Source organism: Sinocyclocheilus anshuiensis, unplaced genomic scaffold (assembly GCF_001515605.1).
Source record: "Sinocyclocheilus anshuiensis isolate Anshui unplaced genomic scaffold, SAMN03320099.WGS_v1.1 scaffold173, whole genome shotgun sequence".
Lineage (NCBI taxonomy): Eukaryota > Metazoa > Chordata > Actinopteri > Cypriniformes > Cyprinidae > Sinocyclocheilus > Sinocyclocheilus anshuiensis.
Window position 1 is genome coordinate 711,595 of NW_015536480.1, and position 16,732 is coordinate 728,326.

Consider the following 16,732-nt stretch of genomic DNA (forward strand, 5'->3'; position numbering starts at 1 on the left):
AGGGCACTTACGGTCGAATAAGACAACGCGTGAATGCTGCCTGAACAAGAGACCTCCTTACTGAAATGAAAGTGTTGACTGTTGTCACTATCTCGCGAACGCGCCGGCGGATCTGCACCAAATTCGGGGGATCCCTTCAGCTCGAGGAGCCCTCTCGAACGCCACCCTCGTAGCCCCCCGGGATCGCTAGATCGGTCGGCGCCGGACCGCGAATTTAACCACCCGTAACTCCGGAACCCCGGGGGCTATCCATGCGGCGGTGGTCTCATTCGAAAGAGGGCCTCGAGACGTACACTCGGTTCGCGTTCGAGAGGGTTCCTCGAGCTGAAGAGATCCCCCGAATTTGGTGCGGATTCGCCGCGCCTTTACTGAGATATGGCCGTTCAAAGTTTCAATGGTTTTCCATAGATTTAAGCTTTAAAGCATTTCATCCAGGTCGCCAGTAGCAAACAATGGAGCGCGCTCTGCTTTTCTTTAAGGCTATCTCAATATTTTGGTGCATTGAGCTTTTCTTCTACTCTGACGAGCCCCTCAGTCCCTGCCACTGAAAAACAGCCCCTCAGCATGAGGCTGCTACCAGCACACTTTACTTTTGTGATGCTACTCTGCAGGTGATGAGCAGTGCCTGGTTTCCTTCAAACATGATGCTTGGAATTGAGGTTAATCAAACCAGAGAATCTTGTTTCTCACAGTCTAATGGTCCTTTAGGTGCTTTTTTGCAAATTCACTGAGGAGAGGACTGAGTCTGGCCACACCGACATAAAGCCCAGATCTGTGGAGTGTTGCAGTAATGTTTGTCCTTCTGTCGGTTTGTGCTTGATTTTTGCTCTAATATGCATTATCAGCTATTCTTTTATTAAGACGTGTGCCTTTCCAAATCATACCCATTCAATTGAATTTGCCACAGTTTAACTTCACTTGAAGTGTAGTAACATCTACAAGCAATATGAATGCTTCTGAGCTAAATTTCAACTGTCCCAGATAAGAGTTTTAATACTTATGCAATGGAATAATTTAAGCTTTTTTTATTTTTAATAAATTTGCAAAGTTGTTAAAAACCTGTTTTTTGCTGTGTCGTTATGGTGTATGGAGTGTAGATTGATGTGGGGAAAAAAGTAATTTAAAGCAATTTAACAAGGCAGCAACTAGGGCTGTGCGATATGGACAAAAAAAACCTATCGCGATTTCTTTGATCAATTTTGCGATTTTTAATCACATATTGAGCTGAAGCTTGACTTTGCAAATTTAAAATCGCAAATCAAATCGCAATAGCAATATCTGTCAAAAAAATCACAATTTGATATTTTCCCCCAAATCGCACAGCCCTAGTCTGAACCTGGCGTTACGTTTGTATGCCCGCCCAGTCTGTTCTGTTCTCGTGCTCCATTTAGGCGTGCTGCATTCTGATTGGTTCGGATAGCATACAGGAGGTCGGGGGCGCGGAAAATCGTGCTATAAAGCGATTTAGAAATCGCACAAGCTCAAATCGCGATTTTATGACGATTTCGATTAATCGCACAGCCCTAGCAGCAACATAACAAAACATGAAGGGGTATGAAGACTTTCGCAAGGCACTGTATATGCTATTAATTGTTTTAACACTTAATATTGCACATGCATTTAATGCATGCATTCACTAATATATCTTATTTATATAATGTATAAGTGATTGTACAGTAGAGCAGTGCCAAAGATATCACACACATTCAAGATTTTGTCTATGAAGGCTTGAGAAAGATACTTTTTTTCTGTTTGATGCCATCTTAGAAATATAAAATATGCTGCTCAAGTCTGCCTGTCTTGTGTAAAAAGGTAGGTCCTTACTACCCAGCATGTTACAAATCGCAATTCACAACCCTGTTATTTCTGCTCCACCAATGCAGTTGCATTTGAAAGTGAAGTGACGTGTGGCCAAGTATGGTGATCCATACCCGGAATTAGTGTTGTCACGGTACCAAAATTTCAGTATTCGGTACCAATACCAGTGAAAATCCACGGTTCTCGGTACCAATTTCGGTGCCAAAGCAAAACACAAAAACATGCTAATTGAACAACATTTTTATTAATAACGTTAAACAAAAATTAAATGTACAAAACCAATGCCATTCTTTATACTTATTTAAAAGTGTTTCAAGTTTTCCCACAAGTAATAAAAGTATGAAAAAGTAAACAAGTTTCACCCAAAAGTTTAGTCATAGTTCTGCTGCCACTGAAAAACATCTGTAAACTGTTGTCTGTTTTAGCGTTTGCTGGTGTGTTTCAGGATCTTCCTCAGTCTGCAGCTGTAAAAGGAAAATATTATATACTTAAGTAAAGCAATGGGCTGAGTCTTACCGACTTGGTACCGAAATACCGGGTCTTTTGACAATGCAGAGCATTTGTGCTCTGCATTTAACCCATCCAAGTGCACACACACAGTAGTGAACACACACCCGGAGCAGTGGGCAGCCAATGCTGTGGCGCCCGGGGAGCAGTTGGGGGTTCGGTGCCTTGCTCAAGGGTCTCACCTCCGTGATATTGAAGGTGGAGAGAGCGCTGGTTATTCACGCCTCCCCCCCATTGAATGTTCAGCCTGTGAAAACAGATGCCAACAGGGATAACCTACTGATCCAACAAAACCCAGTCACCATTTTTTTGGGACTTCGCCTTTAGCAGGTTACTCCCTGGTAGAACAATCTTTGGCAGTGAATTGTCACTTCTAATTATTGAAAATATTAATATTGGCTATATCTAGATACACAAATTGAATTACGTGCATAAATATTGAATGACATGCATAAATACAGGTAGGAAAGAACACAAACATGACATAAAAAAGAACCACAAATATGACCACAAAAAATGAACCATGGCAGAAATTGAGTTGCATAATCATTATTTTTAGTGCAACTTCTAGTACTAACAAATTAAACCTTGTGTATGGTAATCTCTAGTTAATCTGTTTGGGTGGCTGTGTGTGACTGTAAAGCTGCTATAAGGATTTAGCTGGCTGTGAAGACTGAACTCGAGTGTAAAGTAAGGCACCGTAGTTAACCGGCACTTAAACTACTGTGGTACCAAAATTCTAATGGTGCGGTGGTATGATATTGTTTTGTTCATATCAGTAGCTGGCCCAGACAACAATGTGCATTCAGCATTGTAAATGTCATTCTTGAAAATGCTTTTTACTTACCTGATCGTACAGCGGTGCATACAGAGCCTCAGGGACTCTGCGCCTGACAGGTGCAGCGTGTTTTCCTGCAGAAAACAAGCTCTGAACTTTATACTCCACGGCTGTTGTTTTTGTTTGTCTCTGGTGTGCCATGTTATAGTTTAGTCCATAACTAAACACCCAGGACTTCATTCCTGATAAAGAGCAGATCCTGCAAAACACCCTTCAGGTTTTGTGGGTTGAATATGACTCACACGTCATTGATGTTGTTGTATTTGATTCCAGGAGCTCTTACTGTGGGGCTGGTGCGTCAGTGTCAGACCATTCATGGACGAGATCGAACCTGCATCCCCCCGCGACTCCCTCCAGAGTGGGTCACCACGCTCTTCTTTATCATCATGGGCATCATCTCCCTCACTGTCACCTGCGGCCTGCTGGTGGCCTCGCACTGGCGTCGAGAAGCCACAAAATACGCAAGATGGATCGCCTTCACAGGAAGTGAGTGACGCATCTCATGTTTGAATCACCCCTGCTGTTTTCCCTCTTGCCTTTTTTGACCTGCCCACCAGAGATGTAAAGTGTGTAGTTTCAGCACACCAGTGATGTCCCTCAGAATTGCTAGAATTTAACTAACACTTCCCCTTGCTACCTATAGGAGTGCAGAAACTACACACTTCACCTTTAAGGCTTAACATCGAGCATACAGAAGAAAGCCTGTGCATATGTCACATATAGGTTAGGGTTGGGTAACTTTGTTTTTTGTTTTTTTTTACGATACTGGTGCCGAATCTATACTTTTAAAATAGTACTGGTGCCTGAACCTATACTTTTAATATACTAAAAAAATTACCCAAAATAGGATGGATTATTATTAGGACTCACCTTAGCCCGAGTCCTTACCTTAGCCTGATTCACGATGGTAAGCTTATAATAATGTTTTCTAATTCGAGTGGTACTGGTAGGAATTTGCAGAAAATGCGAGTATGCCGCTGTGTCATTACGTCACGTCTGCAAACATAAAGAAGTTGTCCCGGCAAGTAGGCTATCACGTGTGTGTGGATACTGCAGGTGGCAGATCATTTATAGCCTTTTCTCACAGCAGCTGGAATAATTAAACTTATTAAATAATTAAACTTATTTTGATAGCGAATTGTAATCCAAAAATGGTTTGTGTTTATAAAACACAAGTGACTGAAATTAGATTATATTCCAATTTTAAATGTGCATCTGATAGCCTACGTTTGATTACACAAGTTTTACGAGATTTATTGTAATGCTTTTTTCCTCACTTGGTCAGAACAAAAGTGGCAGACTTGTTACTTACTCATTCAGATGACAATATCCGGTGAAAGTTCTTATTTGGGCCATACTTCTAAAACTTAGGCTAGAATCTGTGATTCCGAAGCACAGTATGCACACCGGTGTAGTGACTGACAGCCCACACATACTCCTCAAAACATTAGATTCATCCGTGCTGGAGCCGTGCGCGATGCACGACTTGCGTTAAGAAAATAATTCCGCAAATAACTGCAATTGCAGGTTTCAACCAGATGGCGAAAAGAGGCAAAACTTACAGACTGCAGCTTTAATGTCGGTTTCATTCATACTGGAAGCCTGAGGGCGCCCTCATGCGCACTCATGATGCTCCAGGAAAACCCCTAATATGGACAAAGGCATTCCTATCGCTGTAACTGAATAAACAGATGATATAAACATATTGAATGATAAAATAAAGACAACAAACACTCGACTGCGACAATGTATAATTGTGTTATTCAAGCCATCTCTGGTATTTTCATACTAATTAAGTATATAATCATTGCTAATCGACATTACAGTATAGAATATTTTCTGCCTCATTTTGTGATATGCAGCCCTCATCAGATCACAAAATGAAGTTATTTGACTGATGTTGTGGAGTAAAAACATGTTATAAGTAGAGCCCGACCGATATGGGTTTTTTGGGGCCGATACAGATGTTAGGGAGTAAAAAAGGCCGATACCGATATATCGGCCGATATTCTTTGTGTATATTATACCGCCGGTACCGATATATCGGCGACAAGATCATATCGGCCGATAGTCTCGGCAAAACGATATATCGGTCGGGCTCTAGTTATAAGCAGGGGTCGGGAACCTTTTTTTGACCGAAGAGCCAATTTTTTTATTTTTGGTTAATGCATTTTTCCAAAAGAGCCAAAGTAAACTATATATATAGTTTATATATACAGTGGGTACGGAAAGTATTCAGAACCCCTTAAATTTTTCACTCATACTACAAACAAGCTACGTAAGTTATCAGCTTGAATCTGAGTGCAGGAGCTCTAGTTACCATAGAAACGTCAGTGGTTTGCTGTTGTGACTCTCGCGAACAGCACTGAATGCACACTGAACACGCACTTTGGCCGGTACAAAAAATGTATTATTTTAAACCTTTTATCAGCTTATGTAGGCTCTACAACAAATTAATTGCTGATCTCTAGTGGTGTATAATTTTTGTAATAGTTCATTTGTTGGTAAAGGGTGAGAGATCTGGCGAGCCACATGATTTTTGTCAAAGAGCCAGGTGTGGCTCTCGAGCCATAGGTTCCCGGCCACTGTTATAATGTTCTCTTTTGCTGGACAACAGGTTTAGAAATGCTTCTCATTGCAAGTCATTACAAGGGAAGTTTAGCTTTAGGCATTTTAACTTAATCGTGTTTAGCTGAGCTAGCTAACGGTACCTGTTGCCATCAGAGCAAGTGTAATTGTTGCATTCACGTGATCCTCGGATGGTCTCATTTCCCAAGTTGTGCTTTTAAGTCAGAATATGAAAACAACATGGACACTCACATTACTACAAAGATTGGATTTGCATTATTAGAGCTTTTCGACTTGCGTTCACTTGCATTTTCTCAGTCGGGAAATTATTCTTCATGTGCGGTGGTGGTTTCAGAGAACCAGAGGACAAATATTTCAATCGATCACGCAGGCATTTAGGTGACACCGTAATGAGGCACTGTGTTCTGTTTCAGTTACATACCAGATACATAGGTACCGGTGCCATATTGACATATTTTCAGTGTGTGGCTTGTCGCCTTCCATTGTCGATTGCACTCATTCCTGTTGTGTGTCCTCAATCTGGCAACCCGTGTAAGCGTTGAGTCTGACGAGGAGGGAGCGGGAGAGAAAACTCTCTCCAATATTTGGAATTTGAACAGAAGTATCCATTTCAACCACTAGCTGTGAATATTACATATACTGCACATTTAAATGCAATTCCATATTTTGTCTGTAATTGCGTGCCATATCCTAAGTTTTTGTGCCTAATCTACTATAGATGGCTAAAAAATTAGACAGCCATGTTGACTAGTGCTTCTGTGAGGTGATTAGTTACTCACAACTTAACATGAATAAATGTTTTTTTTGTTTTTTTTTGTTTTTTTTTTCGTCCAGTTGCATAAAATACCTGAGGTTTTTTTTTTCTTTAAGACTGGTTACATGAAGATGTAGATTTGTTCAACTTGAATCCTGAAAATAAGACTGATTAGCCCGTGGCAAACTGTTAGTTGTTTAGCTCAGAAATAGACTTAATGTAGAGGTAGGGCTGCACGATAAATCACATGCGATATTTAATGCACATGTTGTCAGAAAGCCGGTTCTGTAATCAGCGGTAAATCTCCATCACGTGCGTGCTTTCACAGTAGAGATGCACCGATTGCAATTTTCTTTGCCGATTCCGATTTCCGATTTTTTTTGGAAGTGTGACCTGCCGATACCGATTTTTGCCGATTCTGATTTTCTTTCTAAGAACTATAATTGACAGCATATACAAACAAAAGTCTATGCAAATTTCAATGCAAATATTATTAAATAAATTATTAAACATTACAATTCCCGCAATCTGGACTAAGTTACAGATTTTCTCTTACTTAAACAACTCTCAAAATAAAGTGCTCTGTGACTGGAAAGAGGAAGAAATAGTTCAAATTCTTACTTTGTTTCAATTAATTCAGTTAGAATACTAAGAAAATGTAGAGTTGTTACCATTCAAATGAAATTAGTATTAACGAACTCTATCTTTCCACTGCCGAGGAAACAGAAGCTGCATCTGAAGTGGCATTAGATGCATTTACACAGACAGTTTGATGAAGCTGAGGTGCCATAAATGCATTTACACTGCAAAATTTCAAATGCATAACTAATTTTATAAGAATAATGTTTTACATATTTTTTTTAAATACAAATAAATGTTGAAAAAATGCAATGATACTATTAAATATGACTAAACCACCAGTAGGTGGCGGCAAATGTCTGTTTTAATGAGTGAGTCATTTAATTCTTACTTTGTTTCAATTAATTCAGTTAGAATACTAAGAAAATGTAGAGTTGTTACCATTCAAATGAAATTAGTATTAACGAACTCTATCTTTCCACTGCCGAGGAAACAGAAGCTGCATCTGAAGTGGCATTAGATGCATTTACACAGACAGTTTGATGAAGCTGCTGTCTCTCTCACACACTCACTCAGGCTGTGCAAGCCTCATCTGGCACGACATAAATACATTATCAGTCGCCGTTTACACTGAATTCAATTAAAATTAGAATCATTTTCACGCGAAACGACATGTTTACATGCAACTGTGAGTGTGCGCGTGGCTGTGACGTCATTGCCGGCGCTGCTGGCAATAAAAGGATCGGCTCGGAATCGTCCGATTCCGATCACTGGCCGATCAATCGGTGCATCTCTACTATGTAGAGGTTAAGTTTATATAACTGGCCCGTGGGCAGATTTTTCTGAAAAGGATGACACCACAATAGTAGACCAACATGAAATGAAATTATTGCAAAACAATGGCACAGGAGTGTCTACAAATGGTTCTACAGGAAACAGTGAAACAACAGCTAAAAATGTGCTTCGACAGATTATTTCACAGACATAACTTTCTCAGCTGGAGCTACACATGCGCTTGACAAAACATTGGTTTTATCCTATCAAATGAGGTGTGGGTTCCCAGCTGTGGGGAATATGTAACACCGACCAATTTAAAGTCCTGCGCACAAGTAGTCAATGAGATAGATGATCTGTGTGGTTTGGGCTTGAATGGCGCTGCTGAGGTGTTGTGTTGTCTGTCCAGCATGTGTGTAGCATCTGTTGTGTTCGCTCACTGGAGACGCTATTAACTTTCTTCTCTATTCCTCAAGCTAGTTTACACATCCTTTGTGTGTTCTATAAAGAAACACTTCCGTTTAAACTTCCTCTCAGGATACACTGTAAAAAGTAATGAGTTGAACTTACTTGGAAAACCTGTGGAAACTGATTGCCTCAAATTTCTATTTTCTTAAGTAGATTCAGTGATTACTTTTTACAGTGTACAAGCTGTACAAGCTGTTTGAGGGTAAATGAGAAAGCAGCAATAGGTAACTGTTCTGCAGATTCATCACCTTAATGTAATCTAGTGGTCGACCGATATATCGCCAAGGCTGATATATTGGCTGATATCTGCCATTTTTCAAATATCGGCATCGGCCGATACGTTTTTCTGTTTGTGTTCGAGGCGGGACTTTTATTTTGACGGCACTGAGAACGGCCTGAGCACACAGTGCTCACATTCTCCCTCTTGTTCGCTGTTGTCATTCAGTTCTGTCTAATATGGATAGAAGTTCATTACCGTGATATATCGCATTATCGAATACCGGCACAAGTCTATTCCCAATGCACACAAACTTCCAAGAATACTGAGTGCCCTGTTGGTTACAGTGTTTACTTCCTTTTTAATTATATTTTTATTAAATTTTTTTTTTTTTGTGAAAAATACTTTGTCTTCTAGAGTATAAGTATGTTTATTTTACACGTTTATTTTTTAATCCATTTTCAAATGATTTAAAATTTCTTAAATATGAATTAAAATAAAATTATATCGGCCACCCTGCTTTCCAAGATATCGGCATCGGTATCGGCTGTCAAAAAACCCATATCGGTCGACCACTAATGTAATGTCACCTCTACTGTCAAATGAAGTGTCTGGTGTTGCGGAGATTTTCGGAGTTGTTTTAAAGACATTGCACTAGACTGTTGTTGGCACCGGCAGAGTGTTGCTATATATTTGCTAAGATTTTCTAAAAAAAAATTAAGCACATCGCGATGTGGTTGAGTGGTCAGCAGTCTAGTTACCTGTTGTTCAGTTGGTCTCACCTCAATTCTCTGTGATAATCTAGATATGTCTCAAGTTGCCCCTTCATTACAGTCCATAAAATTTTGATCACCATATAATCGCCTGCGAAATTAACCCTTAAAGACCTAGAACATTTTTGGGGCACCTGTCACGCCTGTACGTTTCTTTGTTTTTTCAGACCTATTCTAGCAGTCAGCATCAAATGCCATATATCATTATAAACAGGAGAAGTTTCAGTCTAGCTAATGTAAAGTCCAGATTTTCCTTTTGTTTTCTCTAAGAATGATTGAATTTGCCAGAATTTTAAGAAAAATGCAAGCAACAATTGGGTGTTTTTTACGGTGTACTCAAACAAAAACAGTGAAAAACAGGTCTATTTGATTTACTGACAATTAGGCATATGCCGGTATCAAATTTTCATGTTGTGATTAATTGCTAATGCTTTTATCACGGTATACAGTATTATCATGCTATTGAAATTTAGTTGCAAAAAAGTGTTGTTATAATACAGTATAACCGGTTTAATAATTTTCTTATAACAAAAAGAACTGAACATTTGAATACAAAAAGCAATACACAAAAAATGTATAAAGTAAAAAATTTCAGTCCAAAAGATTTATAAAGACCAATAGGTAACACTTTACAATAAGATCTCATTAGTTAACCTTAGTTAATGCACTAACATTAACCATGAGCAATAGCGACATTTGCTACAGAAGTGATTAATCTTTGTTAAAAAAATACAACTGTTAGCTTGAGTTCATTAAATAACACAGCTGCAACTTTTGATTTTAACGTGTTGTTAAATAGGCTATTAAAATTACGAGATTAATGAATATTTAGAATAATTTTTCAGTGGCATTTTATGTTAACTAATGAATTAACTAATGTGAAGTAATGGAGCCTTAATGTAAATTGTGATCGAACAATAAAGAATCAAAACACTTTCAAACAATATCTAGGGCATGTTGTAGTCCAGATTAAAATGTAAAAAAGTTTGAAAATAAATAACCCATTAAGTTTAAATATTTAAGTATGTGGCGTTGTGATAAACACCATAGCGAATTCACAAATCTGAATGGCTGTTTAAATCATTTAAATACGTTTCAGAAATTAGCTCAGCTGCTTTGTTTATAGAGTTTCCCGGGTAATGCCTGCATTCCTGCTGTTCAGTGCCATCTGCTGTCAGAGAGTGAATGTGCTTTCGATAACAATATCGTGCATGTTCATTATCATGATATATCGTATTACCGAATACCGGCACATGTTTACTGATGACATGGATATGTCCAAAAAAGTAAGAAGTATATTTTAAATCTGAGTATGAACAACAAAGTAGCTAGTAGTGAAAACAATTGCGCAAATTGTCTTGTGCAACAAAAATGCAAACAGTGCATATGATTCACAGACTACACACAAAATGAGAGCGAAAGCAACTGAACAAATGGTGCAAATAATCTTTTACAAACTATTTAAGAATTATTTACATAATATAACAACCAAATGAATTGATCTGCTGGCTGTACTCTGCGTCGTAATCGATTCTAGCGGCGCGGAAACATAAATTCCAGTTTTTTTTTAATCTGATATGTACTAGGGCTGTCAAAAAAAATTCGAATTTCGAATATTCGTCGAATTGAAGAAAAAAAATCCACATTCGAATGCAAAAATGTTGCATTCAAATTTAAGGTCTGCGTCAGCCGTCAGGCAGCTTTATCAGTGGCGCACGAGATGCGGTGACGATGTAGTTGTCATTGATTGTATTTGAATGCTTTTGTTAGCCTATCCAGTTGAACCCACTAGATGCGGCGCTGCTAAATTGTTCATTCATATACCAAGCCGTTCACACAGAATGCATATTTATAAAATTTTCTAGAGGGACATCTATCAGCTTTGCACTCTCGTCTCGCACAAGAGAGCGGCATGTTTAGAAAGCCATGTCTAGAGGGACATCTATCAGCGTTGCACTCGCGTCTCGCAGACGTTGTTTAGAAAGCCATGTAAAATTAATGCAAGTTCAACTTTCTAAAAACATGTCTAAAGACGTTATGGCGGTTTTCAAATGAAGAAAGTAGCCTACTCTTTGTGATTGGTTTTCGGTCCTTTGTATTAAACTATGCATACATGCATGGTGCTGTTTTTTTTATCTAATTGTTTAAGCAACTGTATTAATTATATATGGTTTATAAACATTATTTTAAACATTATGCACTTTTTTTCAAAGATAGTCGTGTTATTTTATTACGCTTTGAAGAAACGTGCATAATATTTTGCTCGATGCGCCCTCTTGTGGCCTCAGGAGAGAAGCCAAAAGCGTTTTTCCCCCTAACTGAAATTATGCCTTTTAAATTCTAATATAATTAGAATTTTGGTAATATTTAAGTAGAAAATTCGAATTTAGTTTTTCAGTCATTTTTGACAGCCCTAATATGTACCACTGTTTTATCCTTGTTTTTGGTTTGTTTTATGTCAAAGTTCTCTGTCGTGTGTTTTTCTGTGCTTTGTCAGAGAGCGCTCTCATGCAAATGTGTTATTTAGTTTTGTTTTCATGCACGCACGACACACTTTGCTTTCACTTTGCGCTTGTTCAAATTTCCAAACAAACATGCTAATTGGTGGTTCAAAAGACCAAAACCTATTGGTTGAATAGATGACAGTTTGAACAAATCTGGGCACGGGGATGGAACTAAGCATCAACAATTGTTCCTGTTTGGCTCAGAGGAATAAAATGCGTAGATTTCTTTTGACAAATCAATGCTGATCAAAATGTGATGGCGTCATCCCGTTCACTACGGAGCCTTTGAATGTCCAAATTAGACAAATGTGTTACCTCTGAAAAGCATTCAGATTGGATTAGTGGTTAAAAAGATATTAAACATTCAAGAACAATAGTTATTTTTATCAGCTGTCTCTGTCTTTGAGGGTTAAAAAAACGAAAAATCAGAAAGCACGTGCAAAGTTAGAAAAGTTACAGAATACCTCTCCTGAACAAGCCGTAGGATTGAGGTATTGTGTAGAGTCTTGAGTGTATCAAATAAAAGCTATTTTTAATAAATGGCTCCTGATTACGGCTGTCGTCTCTGTTTTGTAATCATAAGCCCAAAATGTATAACCAGCACTGTGGTGTCACAATAGCCAGGTACAGAGTGATTATGAAAGCCTTTTTTCGTCGTCTAATGGGTGGCATTGGCAGCACACGCAGAGAGATGATGCTGAATGGAGAAGTAATTTAGTCGAGCATCGCATACGTAGTGGTATGGTTGCCATGGTAACAGGAGAGAAATAGTCCCAATTGTCCAGGTTCCGCTTACCGTCTCTGAACCTCGGTGACTCACTTGTCTTTTTCTATCGCCGTGTGTGGGCGTTTAAAAGAGCAACAGCTGCTTAACTAGAACACCTCCGCAGGCCGGAGGGGTTACATATGAAGACTGACCAAAAAAAAAAAAAACGGCGCAAGTTTGCGACGCCACAAAACAAAGTGTTATACTGGTTGAAAAAATGGTTTAAAATATTTGATTAAAATATCAACATTTTAAACCGAGACAAACCAACTAATACCACAGATCATCAGTTCCCATCAAAAATGTCACTTCATGAATGTTAATTAACTAATTAATGGCAATTTAAATAGGAATTGAGGACAAAGTAATAGTGAGGACATAGAAAATAAGAAATTCACTAGAAACCTTTTTTTGTGAACATTTTGAATGGAGAAAAAAAAAACCACAAATATTTATTCTATAATATAACTGTAACTATAATAGAACTCAAACTCAAAATATTTCTAAATTGACAGCTTTTCTTGTTAGCAGCTCCCATGGACATGGTAAAAAATTGTTCAACAAAGTAGTAACTTTTTTTTAGTTAGTTTTGTATTTTTATTTACATTTTTGTTAGTATTTTAATAATTTGCGTAGACAAAAGAATCATATAACCAAAGTAAGAGTAGATACAATTAGTAAAACGAAGTAGTAAAATTATTTAAAATATTTTCTTGTGTTCACATGTGATGACAAGAAAACTAATACTAGCTAATATGATTTCGTTATTTAAAGTTTATTATTATTGTTATTATTATTAATGTTATTATTAGTCATAGTAGTAGTAGTAGTAGTATACAGTATAGTAATACATATTTGATGTAGTGGGTGGTCCAAATTTGCATTACAAAAATAGCCTGCAAATATTTGAAAACCTTTATTTCTCAGATACATTTACGTTGATTTCTATTCCACAAGCGTCTCCTGTTGGAAGTTCTGCTTCTAATCCATTTAAAGCCCATTGCATGAGCGTTTGGGCTCCAGGTGGGGTTAACACAGGTGTCTGGGCTAAAGCTGCCACTGGCCTCAAGCCACCCGAACCTGAAAGAGCAGCTTTGTGTGAGTAACACAAGCCCCCTGTGTCCCCTCACACCACGCCCAGCTTGACCAGGTTACGCTCATGGCTCCACGTCTGCTGTCATGTCTGCAGCTGTGGCTCTGGCTCGCAACGGCTTCAGCATATGGTGCGTCAGCGGTGACAGACGTAAATATTAGCCACCGTCTTCTCAGACTTGTGGCTCAACCAGAATGCACTGCTGGACAGCACTTACATTAAATAAAAAGAAAGTAAAACAGAGGCAGCCTTCATAACTTGGAAAATATAGCATGCTTTGAGGTTATTGATGTAGCATTGGTTCATTTGGAGTTTCTTAGCTGGCATAATGTTAGAATAAGTATTTAATAGTTTTATGAGGAGAGAATTAGTAATGTTGTGTGTGTGTATAATTATATTATGTAATTAGTATTATTAATAATAATATACCATTCATTTCCATATCAGTCTCGTTCATGAGCATGAATTAATCCTACCCAATATTTTTTTCAAATATTTATTTTTACAGCCAATAACATAAATGATGATTGTTTTTATAGTATACATATTATAGAATTCATATCATTTTGCCTCATGTTATATAAAATTTAATTATACATTTCATTATTTTAAGTTATTATTATTATAGTGTTGTCAAAAGACCCGGTACTTCGGTACCAAGTCGGTACTAAAAAAATGAAAACGTTACGGTAACAGTTTTTTTTTTAAGTACCGTAGGTACCGAGTACCCGGTAAACCCGGTTCTTGATGCGCTATCCGAAAGGTGTGCAGATGCGCTCTCTTCATAAAAGCACTGAGACGTGGCCTACATCAAAAGGAGGAAACACACCAAACTAACAAAACACTTTAAAGACAGACACCCCGATCAAATGAAAGAGTTCAAGCAGGTAAGTTTCAATTTAATTTATTATTTAGATCTTCTGTTATGAATATTATTCCATATTTTAATTTGAATGTCGGATTGAAATAAACATCGCCTTTAGCGTAGTTATTCATTAGCATAAGCCGCGAACGCTAATATAATGAGTGTTAGAATGAAGTTTCTTTAACTATTTAATGCTCCTATAATTTTTATTAGGGTAAAAAACAGGAGGACATGATGGTATTTACTATTTTTACACACCAGATGCTTTTAAATGAATTGTGAATCTAAAATATGCGTGTTAGAGAATGTACAAATGGTTAACAGTGTTTGTCATATCAGTCCGTCAGAAAAGCAGTTCTGTGCTTTTTTTTAGCTAACTTAGTTAGTTGTTATTCTTGGCTGGATAACTCTAGCAGGTTTTGAAAGCCCTTTAAAATTAAATATGTACACAGTTTGGATTAAATGAAAGTATAGTCAATTTTTATCTCCTGTATAGACTTTACAATAAGATACCATTCATTAAAATGACTTTGTTATTATCTAACATCAACTTACAGTGAGTGAACAATATATTTTTACATTAATTGATGTTTTTGAATGTTATTTAATACAAACACTTGATCATTCATGTTTGTTCATTGTGCATTAAATAATTTTAACAGATTGAACTTTTGATTTTATGTATTAGTAAATTTTGAAATTAACCCTAAGAAGAAGAATTGCTATAACTATTGTTTATTGATAGGTCATGTTATCTAACAAATGGAATCTTATTATAAAGTGTTTTTAGTACTACAGTTTTCTTAAAATATATGTAATCTTATCTAAATTTATTATAAAAGCTGAGGTTTGTTATTTACTGAAATGTTATATTTTAGCTGTTGTCAATGATCTAATGTTGCATTTGGTCAGACTCAGCTCTGTGTGAACGGCTTGGTTTCGGTTTTGATGTAAACAAGATCTCAGCATTGATGTTCTCTTTTTCCGCTATATTTGTAATGAACAACACAGCAGCGCCACATCTAGTGACTTCAACTGGATAGGCTAACAAAAACATTATAATGCAACGACACTTACATTGTCATCGCATCTCGTGCGCCGCTGATAAGGCTGCCTACTTAACGCACACCTAAAATTCGAATGCAACGTTTTAGCATTCGAATGTGGATTTTTATGTTAAATTCGACGAATATTCGAAATTCGGAAAAAAAATTTGACAGCCCTAGTATACATTAATGGAGTTATAACATAACTTACGACAAAAGAGCCGAGATAAAAATAAAAAAAATTACATGATTCGTCTAGCGATCTCCGCTCGTGAAAAGCGCTGCCCTGTCCATTTGATCGCCGCCCAGCAGACACATGGAGCGGGCATGAGAACGAGAGGCGCGGCCGCGTTCACTGGTGCTCACCTCGTCATCACTGTGACCACTTCTGATAAATATTCGTCACTTCTTTTGTTTGTTCGACACCGAGGTGCACCAATAGTGACGGATACGCATCCAGGGCATCCCGCTCGATGTGCTTTAATTTGTATTTTTTTATTTGTAATAAACACCTCTCTGAGACCTGTTTTTGTCAGATCTCCTCTGTTTTTGTTCGATCAGTTACATATTTTATTTGCATGTGCATTTTATTGTATTTAAACCTCCATTAAGTTTAAAGTTAATCCATAATCGAGATTTAAATCTGAGTTTAAAGTTATGGTGCAACAGGATTAAAGTTAATTTTAAATATAACTTAAATCCGATCAAAATGATGGGTTAAAATGTAAACCTGCTTATTTTTTTAAGTTTTAAAGTTTGGTGCAACAGAATTATTAGATAACCCTTGATTTAATCTAGATTTAAAATTAATCATTGCAAACCATTTAGCTATAATTTGAAGAAGAAAAAATGCACATTAGGCGTAATGTCTGAAGTGGGCAAGCGGCAATAGGCCTAATGATCATTTAAAATATAATTTGAAGAAGCGTTTCTTTCACAAAATGAGTATTGTATATATAACCATAAAGGCTACTCATCTTTTCTCCCTCTTCACCAGGCACTCATGTCACTTCCATTTCTTTCAGGATAAATCAATGAATTCACGTGTTGTAAATCAGTCTGTAGGCCTATAGCGCGCACAGCCCCTAAATTTAGTGATCAACTATGCATATTATAAACTTAACATTTAACGTACAATATT

General features: G+C 37.4%; 1 protein-coding gene across 2 annotated transcripts in view; it reads left to right on the top strand.

Annotated features, from left to right (window-relative positions):
- Positions 1-16,732, top strand: part of mosmoa (modulator of smoothened a) — a 44,948-nt gene that overhangs the window by 20,745 nt on the left and 7,471 nt on the right. For both annotated transcript variants that reach the window (XM_016470208.1, XM_016470137.1), the window contains exon 2: positions 3,437-3,649. In XM_016470208.1, coding sequence (XP_016325694.1) covers positions 3,437-3,649 — 213 coding nt within the window. The remainder of the gene's footprint in view (positions 1-3,436; positions 3,650-16,732) is intronic.